The sequence below is a fragment of the Salvelinus alpinus genome, chromosome 27 (genome assembly GCF_045679555.1).
Source record: "Salvelinus alpinus chromosome 27, SLU_Salpinus.1, whole genome shotgun sequence".
NCBI classification, from domain to species: domain Eukaryota; kingdom Metazoa; phylum Chordata; class Actinopteri; order Salmoniformes; family Salmonidae; genus Salvelinus; species Salvelinus alpinus.
This window is the reverse complement of record NC_092112.1, coordinates 26,550,600-26,563,005: the sequence shown is the minus strand read 5'-3', so window position 1 is coordinate 26,563,005 and position 12,406 is coordinate 26,550,600. Positions and strand designations below refer to the sequence as shown.

The 12,406-nt window shown below is 38.7% G+C and overlaps 1 protein-coding gene across 41 annotated transcripts in view; it reads right to left on the bottom strand.

Annotated features, from left to right (window-relative positions):
- The window catches only part of LOC139556277 (proteoglycan 4-like), a 71,564-nt gene that overhangs the window by 12,303 nt on the left and 46,855 nt on the right, over nucleotides 1–12,406 (bottom strand). For 22 of the 41 annotated variants that reach the window (XM_071370049.1, XM_071370023.1, XM_071370013.1 and 19 more), the window contains 30 exons: nucleotides 10,564–10,611; nucleotides 10,422–10,460; nucleotides 10,276–10,344; nucleotides 9,883–10,026; nucleotides 9,732–9,767; nucleotides 9,558–9,584; nucleotides 9,392–9,439; nucleotides 9,250–9,288; nucleotides 9,104–9,172; nucleotides 8,909–8,956; nucleotides 6,409–6,456; nucleotides 6,267–6,305; nucleotides 6,121–6,189; nucleotides 5,728–5,871; nucleotides 5,577–5,612; nucleotides 5,403–5,429; nucleotides 5,237–5,284; nucleotides 5,095–5,133; nucleotides 4,949–5,017; nucleotides 4,754–4,801; nucleotides 2,254–2,301; nucleotides 2,112–2,150; nucleotides 1,966–2,034; nucleotides 1,573–1,716; nucleotides 1,422–1,457; nucleotides 1,248–1,274; nucleotides 1,082–1,129; nucleotides 940–978; nucleotides 794–862; nucleotides 599–646 (listed from right to left, as the gene is read on the bottom strand). In XM_071370049.1, coding sequence (XP_071226150.1) covers nucleotides 599–646; nucleotides 794–862; nucleotides 940–978; nucleotides 1,082–1,129; nucleotides 1,248–1,274; nucleotides 1,422–1,457; nucleotides 1,573–1,716; nucleotides 1,966–2,034; nucleotides 2,112–2,150; nucleotides 2,254–2,301; nucleotides 4,754–4,801; nucleotides 4,949–5,017; nucleotides 5,095–5,133; nucleotides 5,237–5,284; nucleotides 5,403–5,429; nucleotides 5,577–5,612; nucleotides 5,728–5,871; nucleotides 6,121–6,189; nucleotides 6,267–6,305; nucleotides 6,409–6,456; nucleotides 8,909–8,956; nucleotides 9,104–9,172; nucleotides 9,250–9,288; nucleotides 9,392–9,439; nucleotides 9,558–9,584; nucleotides 9,732–9,767; nucleotides 9,883–10,026; nucleotides 10,276–10,344; nucleotides 10,422–10,460; nucleotides 10,564–10,611 — 1,701 coding nt within the window. Of the gene's footprint in view, nucleotides 1–598; nucleotides 647–793; nucleotides 863–939; nucleotides 979–1,081; nucleotides 1,130–1,247; nucleotides 1,275–1,421; nucleotides 1,458–1,572; nucleotides 1,717–1,764; nucleotides 1,878–1,965; nucleotides 2,035–2,111; nucleotides 2,151–2,253; nucleotides 2,302–4,753; nucleotides 4,802–4,948; nucleotides 5,018–5,094; nucleotides 5,134–5,236; nucleotides 5,285–5,402; nucleotides 5,430–5,576; nucleotides 5,613–5,727; nucleotides 5,872–6,120; nucleotides 6,190–6,266; nucleotides 6,306–6,408; nucleotides 6,457–8,908; nucleotides 8,957–9,103; nucleotides 9,173–9,249; nucleotides 9,289–9,391; nucleotides 9,440–9,557; nucleotides 9,585–9,731; nucleotides 9,768–9,882; nucleotides 10,027–10,275; nucleotides 10,345–10,421; nucleotides 10,461–10,563; nucleotides 10,612–12,406 lie in introns of those variants that run through there. The other 19 variants (XM_071370052.1, XM_071370055.1, XM_071370048.1 and 16 more) reach the window with 18 other exon arrangements.

The following is a 12,406-nucleotide window of genomic DNA, read 5'->3' as shown; positions in this document are numbered from 1 at the left end:
GCCATGAAAAAAGCTAGGAACCTTCCCGCTAGGGATGATTGGCTGAGATAATGGGTGGGCTGGACATGCTGAGAGATGAGTTCGGATTGGTCTGCCATGTAGCACGCTCCTGTCTATAACAGAAGCTGGTCAGTATGTGTAGGTAATCCTTTCTAATGCTGCTTTTTTCAAAAGATACCACAAAGTGGAATTGAAAAGGTGTTGCTCTCCACTTTCTGGAGGACCGAGTTTTGAAATCAGTGGAATGCCCGGTGGAATTGGAGTATGATGGCTAAGGATATGGAGAAATTTCTGCCGTTTGATTGCAAATATGGAAAGGGAGTTGAAAAGAGAACACAGAAGACTGTTGCATAAAACACCTGTCTCTGGATTACATCTTCAAACTAAGGGAAACCATGGCATCCGTGACAGAGAGGGAGAAACGTCCATCCATGTATACGTGCAAGATAGTCTAGCTAGCAAAATTTTCAGATATTGCATGTTTCTAATTTTGTCAGAAAGTTGTTTTCATTTCAAGTTAAAGTATACTATTAGCTAGCTAACATTAGCTCGCTAGCTAATGTTATGTGTAATATTATTACAACATGCAATAAAGTACCTTTCTTCATTGTGGTAGGTTTTGTCTTTTCTTTGGAGACAACAGCTTCTGGAATGACAACATCATGCTCAATATTTTCCAATAAAAGTCAAGCATGCAGTATGTTATTAATAATGCACTACAAAACCACAAGCTTTTAACTACAACTAATAGTAAGCATCTACTCAAGTTAACATTTGTGAAATACAGTATTACCTTTCTTGGAAGTGCTTGTGGTTGTCTTGGTAGTGCTTGTCTTGACTTTTTCTCTGGAGATTGCAGGCTCTAAAACCATAATATATCCACAGTTAGAATATATGTTAATTCATCAAATGAAATAACTTGATCTAAGTTCTTGTTACCTTTCTTTGTAGGAGTTATTTTGTCCTTTTCCACAGGCTCTGAACCAATGAAAATGCAAAATATGCTCATCATTCAAAATACTGTAGTCATACAACTCAATGTTGCATTGTGAATCCCATAGCAACTAAATATATTCGTTACCTTTCTTGGCAGCTGCGGTTTTTGATTTATCTTTGGAAACAACAACCTCTGAAACAAAGAACACAGACCAAAAAATTACATTCACCCACTGAACAACTCTAAAAGGAAAACATAATTAACATGTCTGGAAATAAATCTACTCAAAACACAGTCAAATAATTTGCACCTTTTTTCTCTGCCGCTTTTGGTTTCTCTTTTGGTGATGGAAAACGTTTTGATTAATTCATTATTCAGTAAATTACATGCAAGATAAAAAAAATGAAAGACGATATACTTGTTTTTATAACATTTCTAATGAACAGTTTCTGCCCTACACACCGTTACAACGGATACATTTTACCTGTCTCAGGTTCTTTGGATAGCTTCTCCTCCTTCACTGCAGGAGATAAAAGTGTTAGAACAGTTAAACAGCATGTTTCCAATTGTCATTGTATCTAACTGAAAATAATCTATATTTAGTTTGATGAACTTTTGCATTGCTGTTTGGTTACCTTTTGTTGTAGGGATGGGTCTTATAGCGACAACTCTTGCCATGGCTTTTACCATTGGCACCACTACATTTGTGTGGTTACCTTTCCTCATAGTGGGGACTCTTGGAGTGGCTTTCTCTTTTAGGGGCTCAGGTTCTGAAACAACTGGTGCAGAGACAAATTAATTTATTACATTATGTACTCATAAAGCATACCAATAATAATCGCCTTGATTGAAAAAGTTAATTAAGCCAAATTGGGATTAAGAAGCGCTATACCATTCTTTACAAGCGACCATTCAGCTTTGGCTGTTGCAGCACGAAGTTCTGAGATAAACAAGACATGTAAGAAGTGTTTCACTACAACTAATAGTAAGTATCTACTCAAGTTAGCATTTGTGAAATACAGTATTACCTTTCTTGGAAGTGCTTGTGGTTGTCTTGGTAGTGCTTGTCTTGACTTTTTCTCTGGAGATTGCAGGCTCTAAAACCATAATATATCCACAGTTAGAATATATGTTAATTCATCAAATGAAATAACTTGATCTAAGTTGTTGTTACCTTTCTTTGTAGGAGTTATTTTGCCCTTTTCCACAGGCTCTGAAACAATGAAAATGCAAAATATGCTCATCATTCAAAATACAGTATTCATACAGCTCAATGTTGCATTGTGAATCCCATAGCAACTAAATATATTCGTTACCTTTCTTGGCAGCTGTTGTTTTAGCTTTTTCTTTGGAAACAACAACCTCTGAAACAAAGAACACAGACCAATAACTTAAATTCACCAACTGAACAACTCTAAAAGGAAAACGTATACAGTGACTTAGGAATTAATGTCGACCTCTTCACTATTTCCACATTATATTAATTAGGTTACAGGCTTATTCTAAAATTGATAAAATTATTTCCCCCCCTCATCAATCTACACACAATACCACACAATGACAAATCAAAAATAGGTTTTTAGAGTTTGTTGCCAATTTATAAAAAATAAAAAATAATAATATCACATTTACATAAGTATTCAGACCCTTTACTCAGCACTTTGTTGAAGCACCTTTGGCAGTGTTTACAGCCTTGATTATTGGGTATGACTCTACAAGCTTGGCACACCTGTAGTTGGGGAGTTTCTCCCATTCTTCTCTGCCAGGTTGGGTGGGGAGTGTCGGTGCACAGCTATTTTCAGTTCTCTCCAGAGATGTTTGATCGGGTTCATGTCCGGGCTCTGGCGGGGCCACTCGTGGACATTCAGAGACTTGTCATGAAGCCACTCCTGTGTTGTCTTGGCTGTTTGCTTAGGGACGTTGTTATGTCGGAAGTTGAATCTTCACCCCAGTTGGAGGTCCTGAGCGCTCTGGAGCAGGGTTTCATCATGGATCTCTCTGTACTTTTCTCTGTTCATCTTTCCCTCGATCAGGACTAGTTTCCCAGTCCCTGCCGCTGATCACCGTCACCACAGCATGATGCTGCCACCACCGTGCTTCACCGTAGGGATTGTGCCAGGTTTCCTCCAGACGTGACGCTTGGCATTCAGGTCAAAGAGTTCAATCTTGGTTTCATCAGACCAGAAAATCTTGTTTCTCATGGTCTGAGAGTCTTTAGGTGCCTTTTGGCAAACTACAAGCCGCTGTCATGTGCCTTTTACTGAAGAGTGGCTTCAGTCTGGCCACTCTACCATAAAGGTATGATTAGTGGAGTGCTGCCGAGATGGTTGTCCTTCTGGAAGGTTCTCCCATCGCCACAGTAACTCTAGAGCTCAATCAGAGTGACCATCGGGTTCTTGTTCACCTCCCTGACCAAGGCCCATCTCCCCTGATTGCTCAGTTTGATAAGGCGACCAGCTCTAGGAAAAGTATTGGTGGTTCCATACTTCTTCCATTTAAGAATAATGGAGGCCGCTGTGTTCGTGGGGACGTTCAATGCTGCAGAAATCTTTTCGTACCCTTCCCCAGATCGGGGCCTCAACACAATCCTATCTCGGAGCTCTTTGACCTCATGGTTTGTTTTTTGCTCTGACATGCACTGTCAACTGTGGGACCTTATATAGACAGGTGTGTGCCTTTTCAAATCATGTCCAATCAATTGAATTTACCAAAGGTGGACTCCAATGAAGTTGTAGAAACATCTGAAGGCTAATCAATGGAAACATGATGCACCTGAGCTCAACTTCGAGTCTCATAGCAAAGGGTGTGAATACTTATGTAAATAAGGTATTTCTGTTTTTTATTTTTTATAAATTTGCAAAATTTCTAACAACCTGTTTTAGCTTTGCCATTACAGGGTATTGTGTGTAGATTGCTGAGGATTTGTATTTATTTAATACATTTTTGAATAAGGCTGTAACGTAAGAAAATGTGAAAAAAAGTCAAGGGGTTTGAATACTTTCCAAAGGCAGTGTATAAAATATACGGTGCCTAGGCGTAAGTTGCGCATCATTACTTCACAGGAGAGCCATTTGAATGTAAACGTTTAAAAAAAATCTAAATGTGTTTTTTGCAGAAATGCCTTCTGGAACGTGTGGACTTTCATGTGCCTTAATAACAAACTTGTATGCCATCTGTAAATACAAATACAATTGTTAATTAAGAGCCTAGTTGGTTTAGCCAAGGAAAAAGCTAGGAACCTTCCCGCTAGGGATGATTGTCTGAGATAATGGGTGGGCTGGACATGCTGAGAGATGAGTTCGGATTGGTCTGCCATGTAGCACGCTCCTGTCTATAACAGAAGCTGGTCAGTATGTGTAGGTAATCCTTTCTAATGCTGCTTTTTTCAAAAGATACCACAAAGTGGAATTGAAAAGGTGTTGCTCTCCACTTTCTGGAGGACCGAGTTTTGAAATCAGTGGAATGCCCGGTGGAATTGGAGTATGATGGCTAAGGATATGGAGAAATTTCTGCCGTTTGATTGCAAATATGGAAAGGGAGTTGAAAAGAGAACACAGAAGACTGTTGCATAAAACACCTGTCTCTGGATTACATCTTCAAACTAAGGGAAACCATGGCATCCGTGACAGAGAGGGAGAAACGTCCATCCATGTATACGTGCAAGATAGTCTAGCTAGCAAAATTTTCAGATATTGCATGTTTCTAATTTTGTCAGAAAGTTGTTTTCATTTCAAGTTAAAGTATACTATTAGCTAGCTAACATTAGCTCGCTAGCTAATGTTATGTGTAATATTATTACAACATGCAATAAAGTACCTTTCTTCATTGTGGTAGGTTTTGTCTTTTCTTTGGAGACAACAGCTTCTGGAATGACAACATCATGCTCAATATTTTCCAATAAAAGTCAAGCATGCAGTATGTTATTAATAATGCACTACAAAACCACAAGCTTTTAACTACAACTAATAGTAAGCATCTACTCAAGTTAACATTTGTGAAATACAGTATTACCTTTCTTGGAAGTGCTTGTGGTTGTCTTGGTAGTGCTTGTCTTGACTTTTTCTCTGGAGATTGCAGGCTCTAAAACCATAATATATCCACAGTTAGAATATATGTTAATTCATCAAATGAAATAACTTGATCTAAGTTCTTGTTACCTTTCTTTGTAGGAGTTATTTTGTCCTTTTCCACAGGCTCTGAACCAATGAAAATGCAAAATATGCTCATCATTCAAAATACTGTAGTCATACAACTCAATGTTGCATTGTGAATCCCATAGCAACTAAATATATTCGTTACCTTTCTTGGCAGCTGCGGTTTTTGATTTATCTTTGGAAACAACAACCTCTGAAACAAAGAACACAGACCAAAAAATTACATTCACCCACTGAACAACTCTAAAAGGAAAACATAATTAACATGTCTGGAAATAAATCTACTCAAAACACAGTCAAATAATTTGCACCTTTTTTCTCTGCCGCTTTTGGTTTCTCTTTTGGTGATGGAAAACGTTTTGATTAATTCATTATTCAGTAAATTACATGCAAGATAAAAAAAATGAAAGACGATATACTTGTTTTTATAACATTTCTAATGAACAGTTTCTGCCCTACACACCGTTACAACGGATACATTTTACCTGTCTCAGGTTCTTTGGATAGCTTCTCCTCCTTCACTGCAGGAGATAAAAGTGTTAGAACAGTTAAACAGCATGTTTCCAATTGTCATTGTATCTAACTGAAAATAATCTATATTTAGTTTGATGAACTTTTGCATTGCTGTTTGGTTACCTTTTGTTGTAGGGATGGGTCTTATAGCGACAACTCTTGCCATGGCTTTTACCATTGGCACCACTACATTTGTGTGGTTACCTTTCCTCATAGTGGGGACTCTTGGAGTGGCTTTCTCTTTTAGGGGCTCAGGTTCTGAAACAACTGGTGCAGAGACAAATTAATTTATTACATTATGTACTCATAAAGCATACCAATAATAATCGCCTTGATTGAAAAAGTTAATTAAGCCAAATTGGGATTAAGAAGCGCTATACCATTCTTTACAAGCGACCATTCAGCTTTGGCTGTTGCAGCACGAAGTTCTGAGATAAACAAGACATGTAAGAAGTGTTTCACTACAACTAATAGTAAGTATCTACTCAAGTTAGCATTTGTGAAATACAGTATTACCTTTCTTGGAAGTGCTTGTGGTTGTCTTGGTAGTGCTTGTCTTGACTTTTTCTCTGGAGATTGCAGGCTCTAAAACCATAATATATCCACAGTTAGAATATATGTTAATTCATCAAATGAAATAACTTGATCTAAGTTGTTGTTACCTTTCTTTGTAGGAGTTATTTTGCCCTTTTCCACAGGCTCTGAAACAATGAAAATGCAAAATATGCTCATCATTCAAAATACAGTATTCATACAGCTCAATGTTGCATTGTGAATCCCATAGCAACTAAATATATTCGTTACCTTTCTTGGCAGCTGTTGTTTTAGCTTTTTCTTTGGAAACAACAACCTCTGAAACAAAGAACACAGACCAATAACTTAAATTCACCAACTGAACAACTCTAAAAGGAAAACGTATACAGTGACTTAGGAATTAATGTCGACCTCTTCACTATTTCCACATTATATTAATTAGGTTACAGGCTTATTCTAAAATTGATAAAATTATTTCCCCCCCTCATCAATCTACACACAATACCACACAATGACAAATCAAAAATAGGTTTTTAGAGTTTGTTGCCAATTTATAAAAAATAAAAAATAATAATATCACATTTACATAAGTATTCAGACCCTTTACTCAGCACTTTGTTGAAGCACCTTTGGCAGTGTTTACAGCCTTGATTATTGGGTATGACTCTACAAGCTTGGCACACCTGTAGTTGGGGAGTTTCTCCCATTCTTCTCTGCCAGGTTGGGTGGGGAGTGTCGGTGCACAGCTATTTTCAGTTCTCTCCAGAGATGTTTGATCGGGTTCATGTCCGGGCTCTGGCGGGGCCACTCGTGGACATTCAGAGACTTGTCATGAAGCCACTCCTGTGTTGTCTTGGCTGTTTGCTTAGGGACGTTGTTATGTCGGAAGTTGAATCTTCACCCCAGTTGGAGGTCCTGAGCGCTCTGGAGCAGGGTTTCATCATGGATCTCTCTGTACTTTTCTCTGTTCATCTTTCCCTCGATCAGGACTAGTTTCCCAGTCCCTGCCGCTGATCACCGTCACCACAGCATGATGCTGCCACCACCGTGCTTCACCGTAGGGATTGTGCCAGGTTTCCTCCAGACGTGACGCTTGGCATTCAGGTCAAAGAGTTCAATCTTGGTTTCATCAGACCAGAAAATCTTGTTTCTCATGGTCTGAGAGTCTTTAGGTGCCTTTTGGCAAACTACAAGCCGCTGTCATGTGCCTTTTACTGAAGAGTGGCTTCAGTCTGGCCACTCTACCATAAAGGTATGATTAGTGGAGTGCTGCCGAGATGGTTGTCCTTCTGGAAGGTTCTCCCATCGCCACAGTAACTCTAGAGCTCAATCAGAGTGACCATCGGGTTCTTGTTCACCTCCCTGACCAAGGCCCATCTCCCCTGATTGCTCAGTTTGATAAGGCGACCAGCTCTAGGAAAAGTATTGGTGGTTCCATACTTCTTCCATTTAAGAATAATGGAGGCCGCTGTGTTCGTGGGGACGTTCAATGCTGCAGAAATCTTTTCGTACCCTTCCCCAGATCGGGGCCTCAACACAATCCTATCTCGGAGCTCTTTGACCTCATGGTTTGTTTTTTGCTCTGACATGCACTGTCAACTGTGGGACCTTATATAGACAGGTGTGTGCCTTTTCAAATCATGTCCAATCAATTGAATTTACCAAAGGTGGACTCCAATGAAGTTGTAGAAACATCTGAAGGCTAATCAATGGAAACATGATGCACCTGAGCTCAACTTCGAGTCTCATAGCAAAGGGTGTGAATACTTATGTAAATAAGGTATTTCTGTTTTTTATTTTTTATAAATTTGCAAAATTTCTAACAACCTGTTTTAGCTTTGCCATTACAGGGTATTGTGTGTAGATTGCTGAGGATTTGTATTTATTTAATACATTTTTGAATAAGGCTGTAACGTAAGAAAATGTGAAAAAAAGTCAAGGGGTTTGAATACTTTCCAAAGGCAGTGTATAAAATATACGGTGCCTAGGCGTAAGTTGCGCATCATTACTTCACAGGAGAGCCATTTGAATGTAAACGTTTAAAAAAAATCTAAATGTGTTTTTTGCAGAAATGCCTTCTGGAACGTGTGGACTTTCATGTGCCTTAATAACAAACTTGTATGCCATCTGTAAATACAAATACAATTGTTAATTAAGAGCCTAGTTGGTTTAGCCAAGGAAAAAGCTAGGAACCTTCCCGCTAGGGATGATTGTCTGAGATAATGGGTGGGCTGGACATGCTGAGAGATGAGTTCGGATTGGTCTGCCATGTAGCACGCTCCTGTCTATAACAGAAGCTGGTCAGTATGTGTAGGTAATCCTTTCTAATGCTGCTTTTTTCAAAAGATACCACAAAGTGGAATTGAAAAGGTGTTGCTCTCCACTTTCTGGAGGACCGAGTTTTGAAATCAGTGGAATGCCCGGTGGAATTGGAGTATGATGGCTAAGGATATGGAGAAATTTCTGCCGTTTGATTGCAAATATGGAAAGGGAGTTGAAAAGAGAACACAGAAGACTGTTGCATAAAACACCTGTCTCTGGATTACATCTTCAAACTAAGGGAAACCATGGCATCCGTGACAGAGAGGGAGAAACGTCCATCCATGTATACGTGCAAGATAGTCTAGCTAGCAAAATTTTCAGATATTGCATGTTTCTAATTTTGTCAGAAAGTTGTTTTCATTTCAAGTTAAAGTATACTATTAGCTAGCTAACATTAGCTCGCTAGCTAATGTTATGTGTAATATTATTACAACATGCAATAAAGTACCTTTCTTCATTGTGGTAGGTTTTGTCTTTTCTTTGGAGACAACAGCTTCTGGAATGACAACATCATGCTCAATATTTTCCAATAAAAGTCAAGCATGCAGTATGTTATTAATAATGCACTACAAAACCACAAGCTTTTAACTACAACTAATAGTAAGCATCTACTCAAGTTAACATTTGTGAAATACAGTATTACCTTTCTTGGAAGTGCTTGTGGTTGTCTTGGTAGTGCTTGTCTTGACTTTTTCTCTGGAGATTGCAGGCTCTAAAACCATAATATATCCACAGTTAGAATATATGTTAATTCATCAAATGAAATAACTTGATCTAAGTTCTTGTTACCTTTCTTTGTAGGAGTTATTTTGTCCTTTTCCACAGGCTCTGAACCAATGAAAATGCAAAATATGCTCATCATTCAAAATACTGTAGTCATACAACTCAATGTTGCATTGTGAATCCCATAGCAACTAAATATATTCGTTACCTTTCTTGGCAGCTGCGGTTTTTGATTTATCTTTGGAAACAACAACCTCTGAAACAAAGAACACAGACCAAAAAATTACATTCACCCACTGAACAACTCTAAAAGGAAAACATAATTAACATGTCTGGAAATAAATCTACTCAAAACACAGTCAAATAATTTGCACCTTTTTTCTCTGCCGCTTTTGGTTTCTCTTTTGGTGATGGAAAACGTTTTGATTAATTCATTATTCAGTAAATTACATGCAAGATAAAAAAAATGAAAGACGATATACTTGTTTTTATAACATTTCTAATGAACAGTTTCTGCCCTACACACCGTTACAACGGATACATTTTACCTGTCTCAGGTTCTTTGGATAGCTTCTCCTCCTTCACTGCAGGAGATAAAAGTGTTAGAACAGTTAAACAGCATGTTTCCAATTGTCATTGTATCTAACTGAAAATAATCTATATTTAGTTTGATGAACTTTTGCATTGCTGTTTGGTTACCTTTTGTTGTAGGGATGGGTCTTATAGCGACAACTCTTGCCATGGCTTTTACCATTGGCACCACTACATTTGTGTGGTTACCTTTCCTCATAGTGGGGACTCTTGGAGTGGCTTTCTCTTTTAGGGGCTCAGGTTCTGAAACAACTGGTGCAGAGACAAATTAATTTATTACATTATGTACTCATAAAGCATACCAATAATAATCGCCTTGATTGAAAAAGTTAATTAAGCCAAATTGGGATTAAGAAGCGCTATACCATTCTTTACAAGCGACCATTCAGCTTTGGCTGTTGCAGCACGAAGTTCTGAGATAAACAAGACATGTAAGAAGTGTTTCACTACAACTAATAGTAAGTATCTACTCAAGTTAGCATTTGTGAAATACAGTATTACCTTTCTTGGAAGTGCTTGTGGTTGTCTTGGTAGTGCTTGTCTTGACTTTTTCTCTGGAGATTGCAGGCTCTAAAACCATAATATATCCACAGTTAGAATATATGTTAATTCATCAAATGAAATAACTTGATCTAAGTTGTTGTTACCTTTCTTTGTAGGAGTTATTTTGCCCTTTTCCACAGGCTCTGAAACAATGAAAATGCAAAATATGCTCATCATTCAAAATACAGTATTCATACAGCTCAATGTTGCATTGTGAATCCCATAGCAACTAAATATATTCGTTACCTTTCTTGGCAGCTGTTGTTTTAGCTTTTTCTTTGGAAACAACAACCTCTGAAACAAAGAACACAGACCAATAACTTAAATTCACCAACTGAACAACTCTAAAAGGAAAACGTATACAGTGACTTAGGAATTAATGTCGACCTCTTCACTATTTCCACATTATATTAATTAGGTTACAGGCTTATTCTAAAATTGATAAAATTATTTCCCCCCCTCATCAATCTACACACAATACCACACAATGACAAATCAAAAATAGGTTTTTAGAGTTTGTTGCCAATTTATAAAAAATAAAAAATAATAATATCACATTTACATAAGTATTCAGACCCTTTACTCAGCACTTTGTTGAAGCACCTTTGGCAGTGTTTACAGCCTTGATTATTGGGTATGACTCTACAAGCTTGGCACACCTGTAGTTGGGGAGTTTCTCCCATTCTTCTCTGCCAGGTTGGGTGGGGAGTGTCGGTGCACAGCTATTTTCAGTTCTCTCCAGAGATGTTTGATCGGGTTCATGTCCGGGCTCTGGCGGGGCCACTCGTGGACATTCAGAGACTTGTCATGAAGCCACTCCTGTGTTGTCTTGGCTGTTTGCTTAGGGACGTTGTTATGTCGGAAGTTGAATCTTCACCCCAGTTGGAGGTCCTGAGCGCTCTGGAGCAGGGTTTCATCATGGATCTCTCTGTACTTTTCTCTGTTCATCTTTCCCTCGATCAGGACTAGTTTCCCAGTCCCTGCCGCTGATCACCGTCACCACAGCATGATGCTGCCACCACCGTGCTTCACCGTAGGGATTGTGCCAGGTTTCCTCCAGACGTGACGCTTGGCATTCAGGTCAAAGAGTTCAATCTTGGTTTCATCAGACCAGAAAATCTTGTTTCTCATGGTCTGAGAGTCTTTAGGTGCCTTTTGGCAAACTACAAGCCGCTGTCATGTGCCTTTTACTGAAGAGTGGCTTCAGTCTGGCCACTCTACCATAAAGGTATGATTAGTGGAGTGCTGCCGAGATGGTTGTCCTTCTGGAAGGTTCTCCCATCGCCACAGTAACTCTAGAGCTCAATCAGAGTGACCATCGGGTTCTTGTTCACCTCCCTGACCAAGGCCCATCTCCCCTGATTGCTCAGTTTGATAAGGCGACCAGCTCTAGGAAAAGTATTGGTGGTTCCATACTTCTTCCATTTAAGAATAATGGAGGCCGCTGTGTTCGTGGGGACGTTCAATGCTGCAGAAATCTTTTCGTACCCTTCCCCAGATCGGGGCCTCAACACAATCCTATCTCGGAGCTCTTTGACCTCATGGTTTGTTTTTTGCTCTGACATGCACTGTCAACTGTGGGACCTTATATAGACAGGTGTGTGCCTTTTCAAATCATGTCCAATCAATTGAATTTACCAAAGGTGGACTCCAATCAAGTTGTAGAATCATCTGAAGGATAATCAATGGAAACAGGATGCACCTGAGCTCAACTTCGAGTCTCATAGCAAAGGGTGTGAATACTTATGTAAATAAGGTATTTCTGTTTTTTATTTTTTATAAATTTGCAAAATTTCTAACAACCTGTTTTAGCTTTGCCATTACAGGGTATTGTGTGTAGATTGCTGAGGATTTGTATTTATTTAATACATTTTTGAATAAGGCTGTAACGTAAGAAAATGTGAAAAAAAGTCAAGGGGTTTGAATACTTTCCAAAGGCAGTGTATAAAATATACGGTGCCTAGGCGTGCGTCACTACTTCACAGGAGAGCCATTTGAACGTAAACTTTAAAAAAAAATCTAAATGTGTTTTTTGGCAGAAATGCCTTCTGGAACATGTGAACTTTCATGTGCCTTAATAACAAACTTG